Source organism: Carassius gibelio, chromosome A1, assembly GCF_023724105.1.
Source record: "Carassius gibelio isolate Cgi1373 ecotype wild population from Czech Republic chromosome A1, carGib1.2-hapl.c, whole genome shotgun sequence".
Lineage (NCBI taxonomy): Eukaryota > Metazoa > Chordata > Actinopteri > Cypriniformes > Cyprinidae > Carassius > Carassius gibelio.
The window spans coordinates 5,461,620-5,476,643 of NC_068371.1; the positions used below are offsets into that span (position 1 = coordinate 5,461,620).

General features: G+C 40.5%; 1 protein-coding gene across 7 annotated transcripts in view; it reads right to left on the reverse strand.

Annotated features, from left to right (window-relative positions):
- fat1a (FAT atypical cadherin 1a) overlaps positions 1-14,634 on the reverse strand; it is an 89,402-nt gene extending 74,768 nt beyond the window's left edge. For 3 of the 7 annotated variants that reach the window (XR_008155794.1, XR_008155762.1, XR_008155795.1), the window contains exons 1-2: positions 14,413-14,634; positions 8,189-11,472 (exon numbers count right to left, since the gene is read on the reverse strand). Coding sequence is in view for 4 of the 7 variants with exons in the window: in XM_052568220.1 (XP_052424180.1) it covers positions 8,189-11,447 (3,259 nt within the window). In the remaining 3 variants the exon portion in view is untranslated. Of the gene's footprint in view, positions 1-8,188; positions 11,473-13,043; positions 13,154-14,412 lie in introns of those variants that run through there. The other 4 variants (XM_052568220.1, XM_052568140.1, XM_052568056.1 and 1 more) reach the window with 2 other exon arrangements.
- Positions 14,635-15,024: the final 390 nt, after the last annotated feature.

Here is a 15,024-nt window from a genome sequence, read left to right on the forward strand (position 1 = left end):
AGGCCGGCCTGTTTGTTTAAATATCATGTCTGGACTTTATCCATGCTCTTTCCCCCATCAATTGCCTCCAATCTTTGAGCCCTGATAGCAAATATCTGTCCTCCATTGTAGCAACATTTTTTCAAAGCATGAAATAGCTGCCCAGTGACATAGTCGGCACTGGCATTATCACTAGTCCGCCGCATTACTGTCCCAGTTCATGCTGGAGTGCTTTTCTTCTCTCCTCTTTTGGGTAGGCTGATAAGACTATGAAGTGAGAGTATGTTTCATACGGGGTGCTGCGTTCACATTTTGAAAGCCTCACATCTTTTTTCTCTAACTTTTCTATTTATAAACGTGTGCTCCTTGAAGTGTTTCAGTGTGGCGAGGATCAAAGGCCTTTAAAATATTGCAGGGAGGAGTCTGGCGAGGCAGTAAAACACGGGGAATAGAGAAGTCATTTGGTTCAAACCCCAGATGTCTGACTCTTAACTAGGCTCCTAATTACACTTTTACATATAATTATGAACCCAAATTTATACCTAACCGTTATCTAGGGGCAAAGCTGTGAAAAACCAACATTCCAAAACATACACAGACACTGTGATATCACGTTACATACATTAAAGTGTTAACACACAAACCAGTCTAAATGAAGGCATAGGCCTATGCTAACTCTTTAATTGTTTCTGAGGGAGTTTACATGGACAGTCTTGTGACTACAAACCTGAAAACATTCAAAGCCTTAAAGATGGGCAAGACTGACTGCAGCAAAGACTACATGACAAATGCCAATTTACATTATACTTATTGCTGTTTTTAACTGCTATTTTTTCATATATATATATATATATATATATATATATATATATATATATATATATATATATATATATATATATATATATATATAACAATGGGGGCTGCATAATAAAAAATCTGGTAACACGTTAGAATAAGGTTCATTAGTTCACATTAGTAAATTACTTTAGTTAACATGAACTAAGCAGGAACAATTCTTCTAGGGTTTATTAATCTTAGTTAATGTTAATTCCAACATTTATTATCGCATTATTAAATAATTTTTTATTGCTTTTTAACATTAGTTAACACACTGTGATTTAACAAAACTAACGATGAACAACTGTATTTTCATTAACTAACATTTACAAAGATTAATAAAAACGGTGTGTCATTTATGCATCGATATCGTGATGTACGAATCCACGATAGTCACATCTCAGGATGTGCGATGTAGGCTGTCGTAGTTGATCCGTTATTCATTAACTGTACAGGTCCTTGACGAATGTGATTCGCGTATTAATTGCGGAGTGAAAGTTTATCATTTGCATGTGTTTTTAAGTCCTGTCAGTTTAACAGGGCAGAGAGAGAGAGAGTGCGAGAGAGAGAGAGTGCGCCAGAGAGAGCGACCCCCGGCCGATCGCTCACCGTCTTCAAACAACACGAACTAAATCGGCAACATCACTGTAATAGGACTATGCAATTATTTGTTATGCCTTTGTTTGAATGTTGGTTTGTGTTTGTCAAAATTCATACAAAACACTAAATTTGTCTAAATGGAGGTATTTCAAAAACAGGTGCAAGATTTTGGTGAAAAACACTGCATTTTTGCTAAACAGTCCATGACGCAATCATTTGTTGTGCCTTCGTGACAAGCTGTTGTGATTATCTGTCGAGCACAGAAGCCCAACAGTGAAATAAAAAGAATTCATCTTCATTTCTCATTTCTAAACTCTGAGTGAAAAAGCTGTGGGTGTGACATACATAGTCCCAAGATGTGCAATGCTAAAATGCCAGTTAACTTTGACGCACAGTCAGATATAGTTTGGGAGCAGATGTATCATACAGTTTGTCTCGCGTCGGTGGTTAGCGTCTCTGGTTTCGCACTCTGCTTCCACCAGCGCCATGTTTACATCTGCTGTCACTCGCCTTAGATTCTCGTTAAAAAATCTGTTACATCACAGGGGAACAGTGAACACTGCAACATTGCCCACCGTAATGGGAATTGGCATGTCTGAGAGCTGGACCATGGCATATGGAATTTGAGTATGAAACACTGGGCTTGACGTCAAACCATCAATCCTGTAGCGCACACGTCTAAGACCAAAAACACTCCACTGCTGGTTTGTCTTTGGCATAAACGGCCTTCTTTTGCACAACTGGCTTTTATTTAGGGAACATTAAAATTACAAGAGTTAACTTCAGCACTAGTTCCCAAAAATGGGACCTGATGGTTGGGGAAGGCAGTTGACTTTAACGAGGGAAAGTGTGCTTTTCATTTAGCACCCTACAATCAACTCCTGATCCTGCATTCCAGAATCCGGTTGCTCCAGCAACACGACTCAAGCAAAGACTACACAGAGTCAGCCAGTCACAGTCATTTGCCCTCTGCAAAAAGTGGAAATGAAGTAGTCACACTCCTGAGAGACAGGAAAAGATAAATGAGATGGCGAGACTGGTAAAAGAGTGTAGTCGCATAATAGGCTTAATATTGTGACACTTGGTGGAAAATGTGATGGTACCAGGTATGGCATGACAGGAGAAAAAACTCATTCCTGACCCCTTTCATTTAGATGACCCCTTCCCTTTCTTTCTGCCCGGGCCAACTGAAAGGTAGCCAAACATGAGAAGACAAAGCCGTCAGTACATTCCTCTGTTATCTGGCATCAGAGCAAATCAGCCAACCTTTCTCCCCATAGGAAGGGCATACAGAGGATACGGCACAATAAGCAGCACATGCACACTCTCATACTAGTGCTTTGTACATCATACTAATTCATGTCTTCAATAAGTACCATTTCACTATTCAGAGGTACAACAGTCAATATATGTTGCAAAGCAAAGATAAAGCATTTTTGATAAAGGATGGGACCTAGTTTTGAAAATACTAGAACCAAACTACTCTGTTAGTGTTTTCCTTTTTAGTTTTCAGTAAAGCCACTAAACCTCTACAGAATCTAAAAAGCACACAAAATGACCAGTAAGGTACGAGTCATAAACCACTGAGTTATGATCCAGTTATTTTTAGGGAAATCAAAAACAGGCCGATCAGTGTAGTCGGATTACAAATCAATGAATCTTACTGGTTCTTTTTAGGGAAACCAAAAACATACGGCTCAACCACTGTAGTTTGACAAATACACTTATGTGCCAGTTCATAGAAGAACAAATTCTGTTCTCTGAATATCTTCCACAAAAATGCTAAAAGAATTGTTAATGAACAGAGGACTTAATTTGTGTCAGCATGTATCAAGTGGACTGAGTTTTCAAAAACACTGCATTGGTTTCCACTACAAAAATGCAATTTGAAAAGTTCTAAAAATATAGTGGGGTTGTAAGTCTTCAAAGAGAATTCAAAAAAGGCTTGCCAGAGCATATGGACTTAAGAGAGAAAGATGTTAACAGTTATGTTAATAAAACGAAGGACCGAGAACATAAATTAAAATGCATTTAGAGACCGTGTTTGAAGATTTTGGCCTTGCCTAGTGAATAATCAATCTTTGAAACTTCTTAACCAGAAGTTTTAAATGTTTTTTATTAAAAGAATAGTTATATTGCAAGTCAGTCTAAATTTTCTTATCATCAGTCACATGGGGAACAGCAATGTGGAAGAAATCATGGCTTTCTATGCTGCTTCATGCACAGACAGATATTTTTGTGCAGTGAGTCAAGGATTAGGCATGGTTGCATGCTCTGCATTATGGGGCACTCTCTGACCTAATGGTGTCTGGCTCAAGCAGAGGTATCTCTGTATGCTGATTTCTGAGTAGGTAGGTGCATCCGAATTTGCATGCTTATGCACTATTCCATGCCATTTTAGTCTTTTTGCAATGAGAATTCCAACAGGAAATGCACTTCAAATATCTGGATGATTTTTCTAAGCAAAAAAAAAAAAAAAAAAACAAGTGTAGTGTATGTCACTTGTGAGTTTTTTCATCAAAACTACAACTATTTTTCACATAGTTGAGAAATTGTAATCTCAGTGGATTTAACACAAATTGATCCAAATTTTTAAAGGCTATTTAGATTTTACTTTGGGATATTAAATAACAACACAAATTAAATGTACTTCAGAGTCATTTTCATAAATTTAAAGAGCTGAAATGTGTGGCTACTCAGCATTTCAATCTTGGTGACACCTGCAAAACTTTCACAGGAGTGAGATTGCTATATCAAATCTTGCATGGTCACCTGGGCAAAAAATCTGAGCTGACTTCATTATAGAGCAAATTAATAAAATGAAGCAGAAATGTACTATTCTCAGAACCCAAATGAGAAAACTGTCTGGCAGATGTGGTTCTTTAAAATGAGCTCTAGTAGATGAAATGAAAGGTTAAACCTAATTAAGTATTCAATGTCAAAATTTGAGCTCCTTTGCATCACCTTTAATGTGTTGCTTCTTAAAATAAGTTTTTAACTTATCCCATTAAAGGTAGTAAAGCAAGACTTCCCAATTTAAGACCAACCAGGTCTCGCTGATTTTCTCAGATATATACGTGTCTGTGTGTGTGGTGGTGTGGTTGTTTTTCACTCACAGTGTCCCTAGAGAAAACTCAGCATCAGCAACCATCTATTTCTAAGACTTAATATAAGAATAAATATCAAAGTCTAAGGTCCTTGACCTGTGACTTTGCTCTCCAGCTTTATCTTCCCATTTACCATGGGCGGATTCTTAAATAAAGGCACTAGACTCTTTGCACAGCTCTGGTGACATCAATCAATTTAGTGGCATACCTCATTAACGTGTGTGTGTGTGTGTGTGTGTGTGTGTGTGTCATCTTGACAAACACACACACACACACACACACATGGCAGAATTTCCCTGGCTTAAGCACTAAGGTCTCACCAGGGTCCATTTTAGCCCTCTGCTCTTGACATATTTGTGGAAATCGCACAAATAAACACTGCAGGAGGTTCTAGAAACAGATTTCTAGTTTTGCTATTTACACACAATCTCAAGTAACCATTCAGTGTTCAAGCATTAATCGGGTCAAGTTCCATTGTGGCAGTAATAGTTTAACTCATACTATGTTTCTCAGAACTGAGGTTTTTGAGGGAAGCTTTTGCTCTGCTCAGGCAAACAAAAATACATCTATGGGAAGACGGGATATAAATGACGGAATCCTAAAATTCCTACGAGGCAGAACTACTGAAGTCAAACATGTAGGGCTGAGGAGAACAAAATGGGGGGTAGAAATGAACGATGGAAAACATTTAATTTGCACATTCCTCGGCCCCCTGTGGGGTCTGCAGAAGTAGAGAATAAAATGGGTAAACAACACATACACATGGAAAATATAGTCCAAAGCACCAAATCTGGCCCAGATGTGTCTCAGTCTTTCTTTTGGTGTTCATTCTCATAAAACATGACTAAAGGTACATCCATAGCCTCCAGCAACGATGACCTCTCGTTCTTAAAATACTCATTTAGTGCAGAACAACAAATGGCTCTTTATTACTATTCTCTAACCTGAGTTAAAGATTGATTCCTTGCTTAAAACATGATATTCATCCCACATGTAGTGACCTCAAACCCGAACACCTCCTACCCATCACTCTTCTAATCTTTCCATTCCCAAGAGAGCTGCTGTTACCTCAGGCATATTTGCACTACTACCAGTCCTGGCTATGATCCTTAACAATAGGACCCTGAAAAAGACAATGGCATGGTTGCTGGAGCAGACAGATCGATTTGGGGGTCAAAGAGCGGGGGAGAAGGTCAGAGACTCCCGGTGACCTGCATCTCTAGTTAGGGGTGGTGCTGAGTGGACTCAATTGACAACACTCGGAGCCACAAAACATCATGGTAACTATTGCATTAAAACTTTGATATGGAGATTATACTGCACCAAGAAAAGGATAGAGGCCTGAAATATCAATAAATGTAAAACTGAAAGTTCTGTTAACTTGATCAAAACTTTCTCACACTGGCCCTAGGTCAGCAGACCATCCTTACTGTTGAGCCCTGCAAAGTACTTTTTAAGTTTAGAAGCATTATATCTGCAGTGGTGACAAACTCATTCAGGTTTCTAAATTTTTGATACACCCAAGACACAATTTAACTATTTCCTGTTTCCAAATCAACTTGGAAAAACCTTTAAGTAAGCTTCCATCCATTGGAACTGCAGCAAAGCTCAATCTCCATAAGACTGGGCAGGCACAATGGCCAACAGATGGTCTTGTTGGGGGGGGACATCCCTATGCCAGCACATCCTGTCATGCTAAATTTACCACCCAAGAAAGCAAGATTTCTTAAAAGGGATTCAAAGGAGATACTGCTAGTTTACTTTCTTAAGCCCCTTTCACACTGCACATTGGTCCTGGAAAATTGCCGGAACACTGCCATATAGCCTTCAGTGTGAACACAAACACGTCCCGGGATTGATTCCGGGATCGATCCCGGGTTGGGGATCTAATAACATTGCCAGATTAAGTCCCGAAATGAGCGCTGTGTGAACAAAAGCTGTGGCCTAATGGTGAGAGAGTTGGACTTGTAACCTGAAGGTCGCAGGTTCAGGTCTTGGTCCTGGCAGGAGTTGTAGGTGGGAGGGAGTGAATGAACAGCACTCTCTTCCACCCTCAATACCAATGGCTGAAGTGCCCTCGAGCAAGGCGCTGAACCCCTAGTTGCTCCCTGGGTGCTGGGTTAAATGAAGAGCACCAATTCTGAGTATGGGCTACCATAGTTGGCAAATGTCACAACTTTATTTAAAGGGTGTGTTGTAGTGACGTTATCGTGTGGGTGTTCTAAAGGCAGATCAACGTTTGCGCCGAAAAAATAGGTGCAAACTGTAATGAAGCAGAGATCAGTTAGCTCCTTATTATCTGTGCTAAATCTGAGATTGTTCGCCAGCTTAAGTGAAAGTTAACGTGCCAAGCATTTTCGACTAGTACTACATTACACGTCACATCCTGATGTCACGTGTCATTATGGGACCTTTACGGGTGGTGTGTGAACGCACACACATATTCCGGGAAATCATTGGCAATGTGAATGAAGTGTGAAAGTGGCTTTATGTAGACGTGCATGTCTTCCTTAAAACAAATGAAATGAACAAAAATATTTTAGTGCGAGTATGACAGCTATTGACAACCTAAGCACAAGTTTTCTCAGTTCATTTAACTTCATTTAAGTTCAAATAAATCAGTTTAAATGCATGGAAATGTGCATCATAATTTTATTAAGTTAGACCAACAATATATTTTTTTGAGTGTACTAATACAATTCCACCTTGAATAATCTAGTGAAAGTCCAGACTTTGACTGCATGCATGCACAAAAACATATTTTAGGCATGACGTTTCACTGGTCTGTTTGTACATTAATCATTTAGCTCAGCATAAAAATAAATAAATAAAAATAAACACACACACTTAATATTCACAGTCTTGTGATCTTTGGGTATATAAGGCTTTCATTTTTTACCGGGTGGCCAATAGTTTCTCTGTGTCAAAGACCGTTGAAATTCCAGACTGCTTATTTTAAGCTTTTGGCACAGGTGCTTTGAGTGGTCAGGGCAGCTGAGAGAGGTATTAATACATTCTTTGTATAAAGATAATGAGTCCAGATGTTGACTTTTGAAATGTGTTTGCTTCAAAAAGCACCATTCCCTAACTCTCTACGGCTCACATTAATACAGGTTAGTACCATAAGTACCCTATGGCCTACATAACAAAATAATCTATAAATGAGAAACAGCCAGTGCTTGATTTGATTATTTTAAAAGAAAAATATACAGTGAGAAAGAATGAAGTAGAAAAATATGTGTGCACGGAAGTAGGGAGTGGGGAGGGCGAGCGATCCTCTTAATACCACGGCAACTAGTGTGGAATGTCTAGAGCAGGTCCGAGAGACAGCTGCTCCATCTGTTCCTGCCATCAATTCTCTCTCCTCCGGCTGAAAAATGAAAAGAATCAGGATGCTCTTCATCAGCTCTCTCAAAGACATCCAACTGCTTCCACCAACCTGTGCAAGTATCCAACTGATGCCACACAAAATATGAATCCCTGCTTCTGTACAAAAAAACCACCTCTACTACAGCAAGCCCTTTCACGTTGGCATCGTTTTTATCACCGGCCACTTTCATCCGTATGAGATTTGTTTCTTGAATAATTCATGACCCGAAAAAATATCCCCCGCAACTCCGCCCCAGTCATGAATGGATAAAAGAGAAAGGATGATAACTTACCAGTTTCTTCGTCGATAGTAAAGATCCCCAGACCCGACCCATCCCGAATGGAGTAACGGATTTCTCCGTCTCTTCCTTTATCCTCATCCTGAGCTTTGATTTTCATCACTGATGTTCCAATGGGCACATCCTCTTTTATAAATCCCTTATCCACAAATGATGGGAACAATGGCCTGTACAGATTCTCGTTCACGTCCACAACCTCCACCTCAATGTGACAACTCGAGGACAAAGATATCGGCTTCCCTTTGTCCTTTGCCCTTGCTGCGAGACTGTACACTTGCTTTTTCTCGTAATCCAGATTCTGCACAATTCGTACGGCACCACTCAATTTGTCTACTTCAAATTTCCCATCCCCATTATCAATGAGGCTATATCGTACCTGGCTAGATGGCCCAACATCAGGGTCGTGAGCTTCCAGCCACATTATAACAGTACCAATGGGTAGATCCTCACGTACTCTCACCTGATAGTTTGGAGGAATAAATTTTGGGGGGTTGTCATTTACATCCTCCAGTGTGATTTTAAGCAACACAGTAGAGACAAGTTGAGGTTCAGCAGTGGCCTGATCACGAGCTGCTATCTTGAGCACAAAACTGGCTTGCACTTCATGGTCTAGAGGCTTCTTCACCGTAACGATCCCGGTTTTTGGATCAATAGAAAATTGATCCATGTCTGCCAGTATGGAGTATGTGACCACACCATTATCACCAAGATCTTTATCTTTTGCTTCAACTTGAATGATCTCTGTGCCCACCGCAGTGCCCTCGCTGATGTCTACGGAGTATGTGTCCTGTAAAAACTGTGGACTGTTGTCATTAGCATCCAGGATCTTTACATCCAGCAGACGTGAAGATGACTTCTGGGGTATTCCAAGGTCATAAACTGTAATGTTCAATGTGTAGTGATCGGTTGTTTCTCTGTCAAGAGGTGCATAGACTTTGAGCCACCCACTGTCCATGTCAAGAACGAAACGACTCTCAGCATCACCCCCAGAGATAACGTAAACAAGTTTTCCATTAAAACCGCTGTCAGAATCCGTGGCACTAAGATGGACAATCCTGGCCCCGACAGGCAAATCTTCCTTGACCTCAATCACACTGGGAAATGTTTCTGCAAACTGGGGTGCAAAGCGATTCACAGAGTGAAAGTCTTGGAAGTGGTCTTCAGGTTCACTTTGGCTGTGGATCTTGCTTCCTTGCAGCAGCTTTTCTGCCAACATGCTGGCAACTCCAGTATCAACACATTTCACTTGGACTGGTTTACGCGCCGTAACGACCGTAATGTTCAAAAACATGGGCTGAGTTTCTTGTTCTCCATCACTGGCTATGATCTGCAAGCTGTGATAGGACACTTTTGCTGCCTCACCCTCACTCAAAAGCTGCTTTAAAGACAGAACGCCTGAGTTTGGATTCATTTCAAAAAGATTCAAGTCATTCCCAGCTTTCATTCTGTACCTCACCAACTGCAACTCATCAGCATCAATAGCAGACACCGTCGTGATCTGTTCACCAAGGCCATGGTCTCTTGGCACAATTATGTTGCAATCCACATTCTCAAAAAGTGGCTTGTTGTCATTCAAGTTGTTAAGTGTAACTGTAACCTGAGTTTCCAGCTCACGTCGAAAAGGGGAACCCCAGTCTGACGCCCGCACTTTCAAGGTATAAATCCTTGGCATCAGTTCATAATCCAAAATCTCGGAACTACTGATGACACCAGAGAAGTAGTCAATGACGAACGGCTGGGGATTCACATTGGCAATGCTGTAAGTGACATATCCATTTTCCCCACTGTCTAAATCAGTGGCTTTTACGGTTAGTACACTAGTACCTTTGGGCATATTTTCATCAATGCTAGCTTTATAAGATGTCTGTTTGAATTCTGGTGCGTTGTTGTTCACGTCGATCACATTGATGATTACTTTTGCAGATGCTTTTTTGTCGCTGGTCACAACTTCTAATTCATACTTGTTCACAGAGTCTGCATGAAGGGGCCCAGCTGTTGTGATCAAGCCTGTATCAGCATTAATGGTAAAATGATTTTTATCCAATTTGTGTCTGAATGCATACTTAAGCTGAGGATACTTTGGCACAGCTGTTACCATTACAACAGGTGTGTGCAGTGGTGCAAATTCACTCACATTGACTCTGTAAATATCTTGATTGAACTTAGGAGGCCCTACTTTAAAGTGGGGGGACGTGACATGGATGACCTTTGCAGATGAAAACTGGGGTGGACTCCCTTTGTCTTTGGCTTGGAGTGTAAGGTTGTATCCAAAGGGCTGACTATCCCAATCAACCTGCTTAACTGCTTTGATTTTATATTCCTTACTGCCTGGACTGGTCCGCATGGCTTTAAACTGCTGAAGAGGGTCGCCTGCAACCACGCTGAGAGATGCTATCTCACCATTAGCACCTTGGTCATTGTCTTCGACAGTCACAACAGCATAAGTAGGGTCCTTGTCTGTGTCTGAGGGCGCTAGGGTTACAGCAGTGATGACCGGTGCGTGCTCGTTGGCCTGCTCTACTCGTACCGTTAACTTAGCCATGCTGCTAAATCCACTGCTACCATACAGTTTCATGCCTCGATCCACTGCTAAAATCTCTAATTCATACTGCTTTGTCTCAGAGTAGTCCAGCTTTCCAGTTAGCGTAACTACACCACTTGTGGGGTGGACCGAAAACATTTCCGTCCATTCCCTGAAGCTGTAGTAGTACTCTCCGTTCGTGCCGATATCTGCATCCGTCGCCATCACTTTGGCTATGCTTGTGCGAATAGCTGTGTTTTCCGGTATAGATATGCTATAAGCGGTTGGAGAGAACAGTGGTCGAAGATCATTTGTGTCCAGTACCTGAATCCTGACTTGTGTTCGAGCCTCAGCATTTGAATTCTTTTCCATGGCTTTGACTGTGAGAATATAGTGGTCTCTAACCTCCCGGTTAAGAATAGCACTGCTACCTCCTTTGGTCCTTATTCGCAAAAAACTAAAGTCTCCCAATTGATATTCCTCAGCTTTGAACAGGTTCTCATTGTCTCCCAACACGATTTTGTACCGTATTTCCCAGGTAGGGTCTGTGATGTAGATTCCCATTTTGACAGGACTTTCCACATAGGTCTTAGCAGCTGAGTTCTCATAAATGGTTGCATTGTAAACAGACTGGGTAAACAGAGGGATGTGCGCAGTGTCGAGGCATTGGATCCCAGTGCAGCCGCACAGGAGCAGCAGAACCACCAGAAGTGAAGTCACGTGGTTCTGCATGTTTGCAGCGCACTCCTCACTGAAACTGTGGAGAATAAAGAGAAAAAAGTTAAGAGATAATGAAGCTCCAATTTTAATAGATTTAGTACATTTGGGACATATTTGCATGGTTTGAGTCTTCTATCTGAAAATTCATATCTATCACCTCTTAAATTATCATTACGATCTGGGTTGCAGCAGAAAAGAAACTGACAGGCAACTTTTGAATATCTGTTTACGGTATATCATCACTCAAAACAAATACGATTAGTGCATCAGCATCCATAGACACAGCCACTGACTATTTGTCTATATTTCCAACTTCACCACAGACACCATGACAGCTGATAGGCCAAATGATGAACTGTCATGAACACTGTGAGGATGGAAGTGCCTTTTTTGTATACATATAGTCACATTCCACTGCTTCTTGAATAAATTATACATTATTCTCACTGCTTCCTGACATAATCTTCTTTAGCTAAAAACAATGCAATGTGTACAGAGATGTATTCAATATTATGTTCATAAATAAGAAAACATTAACAATTGTGTTAATCACTATGAAAAAAAAATGATCAAATACGAAAACTTTATTTTACTTTGATCTGTATTATTTACCGGAACTCACTAATACACTACAAAGAAGAGCTTATTACAATATGTATTCATTTATGCTTTGTATTAGCTGTAAGAAAGGCATTGAATGATGGTTAGTAGTATACTTAATTGTTTTGTTTATTTTCTGATATGCTGCACATCAGGAAAGTGTAATTAGCATGGCTAACCAAAAAAAATATCTAGAAAACTTTCAGCATTCGTTTCATCTGTTCGCATTAATCTTTCGCTAAAAGTATGGAGCAATGTAGACATTCTTAACATTAATACAGCATTTAACATTTAATAAGTGGTTTTGCTTTTTGAAGCAATGTACAGCAGAGAACTCCGCGAGAGCGTGCTCGAGATTTCCAAATATCCTCGCAACTATTCGTGCCCTCGAGCGTTTAAAACAGTAAAAGACTCACAACCGTCAGTATGTCGTTCAGAAATTAAATAAATATGACTGAACTTTATCAGAAATACCAGAGAACCATACAACCTTTTGGTTTTTAGCACACTAAACAACATAGCCTTCTATTTGAATGCTTTCGCAGGAACCTCGCTGTTAACTCTCCTAAATATACGGCAATTTAGCCTTTGGAATGGAAACAAAATACCAAAGCAACAAAAGACGGGCTTCTGCTCCGTTGTTAAAGTGTATCCCCATCCCCCAGTCCGTCAGTTCTTATTCATTTCACGTCGCCACACTGATGCCTTCATGCGCTGGCCAGATGTATCAACTGTTCCGATTCGAAAACAATTAGCTGACCACTCTGGACCGCTTACCTCAAATAATTAAACTACAACTGAACACATTAAGTATTCCGACAGTTTTGCCCACCTACGGTTAACTTCAAAGCTGCCCTATTTCCACTACGGAGAGCAGTGGAGGACTCCCAACGGGAACTTTACACCGCGAGCTGACTGAAACTTTTACGCATTTCTGAAAATAGCACAAAACTAGAACACGTCCAATAAGTCCTCGCGCAATATTAAGACTTCCTAAATCCTACATACCTATTTCAGTACCAACGTCCTTTGCTTGGTGGCTTTTCATGAAGTTTGTAATTTCCGAATCCCTGCATGGTACCGACACTCTCAACCGCTCTGACTGAACTCTCTCCGATCTGCACACACACAAAGCGCTCTTAATATCTCTCCGCGCTCCTTGCACAGCGCACGGATCTACTTCCTCTTGGCATGAAGATGAAACGGCTGTCGCTCTGCCCTCACAGGGGGACAGGAGAAATCTTTGATGTTTTATTTTATGTGCCAAACCTCTCTCTAATGAAGAAATATGCTGCATCATGCGTTTTGGAACAAAGCAGAACAATTATCTCCATGTCTGCATTTGAGATACTTGACATGATAAAGGTCGATGCGCAAGGTATATGGTACATTAAGCTACATATTTCTAGGGATATCAAAGTAACACCAGTACTTCGGTACCAAGTCCAAAGATTTATCAATACCAGTTTTTCTACAGCATTAATGCGTTTTATTACACATATGCGGCTGTGCTCTGTGAAAAGCGTTTATTCAAATGCTATATTGGTGATTATTAGTGTGAACAAAGTTGTGTTGGTTAATATAAATATAAGAGCTGAATATATGTATAAAAAATAAATAAGAGATTTGGTAATATATAAACTATAGTGTAAAAGCAAGCGAATAGTATAACATATAGAGGCTAATATAACAATATAGCTTAATGAAAAGAGAAAACCAAGCCTTCTTGTCATTTTTTCATCTTCTTATATTATTATTGACTGATTTCCTGCCTTTAATTGTTTGAGAACTTAAGGTAATGTTTGCTTAATTAAGAAGTAATTGCTAATCTTTGCTGTGGTGTTGTGCATCGTAATATCCCGGGCTGGTGCCTGGTATAGTGAAATATAAAATACAATATTTATATTTTGAGGTATATTTAAAGAAACACACAAACACTTGAAAATTTCAAAGCAACGTTCCATACCATATGGAAACCGCAGAAAAAGTATCCTCAGACGGAAAACCTTTTTACCCCGTCGCTCCAGCACGGCACATGCAGGATGTTGCTCGCGAATGATGGCGCTGTCTCACTGCTGACTGTACCAGAGAGCGCGAGCGAACCGCGAGACTGTGCGCTCTTATATCTGTGCAACTCACTTTACTAATGCTTACATCCATTTGCGTGTGCCCATTGCCTGTGCATGAGCATGCAATATTATGACGATGTTAATAATTATGATATTTATTACTGGTTAAGTACCACAAGTAAATGATTGGTTGTTGTAGTAACAGTAGTAGATACAGTAATTCTGTTTGCCTTCTTTTCTGTAATGCATTTTGTAATAAAAGTAGCCGCATTCGGCAAAGTTGAAAAGCTATTGTGAAGGAGGCTCACCACAGATAAAGCGGGCAAAAGCCGCCGCTCCAAAGTTGCGTCTAAATGATCTCCAGGATGTGTTGGCAAAAAGAGTATGTAGGCATATCTTCGAATGGAGATTCAGACAAAACTCGTAATAAATCCGGCTCGTGGTGTAGTAGCCCCTACATTTCCCCTACACATCCGAAATCCTCGCGAGCAGGATACCACGCGTGCAGAGACTATCCACAATACTCACTCAGAGCTCGTGCGCTCAGGCAGTGGAGGGGCGCGCGGATCCTCCGGGATGCCTGGCTGACTTTCCGCCGCTGTGACGTCACCGCTCTCCCGGGGGTGTCGATCATTTGAGTCAGTGATCTCACCTCTACCGTACGCTTTGACGGTTCGCACCGAGCCTGCTTTTTGAGTTATAATTGAACTTTGTAACTTTAGACTTCAGCTGTCTGTGGTGATCCATTACATCAGAATCAATAAAATAGAGCATCCTGTCCCTCAAATAGACTTTTTATTCAGTTTAATAGATTAATTCTGAAAAAAAGCCTAATCTGAGCGATTGAAACTTCTTGATTTTATAAAGGGACTATATTGACCTGTTGAAATCTTTATTATAGCCGGACTGTGGCATGTTGC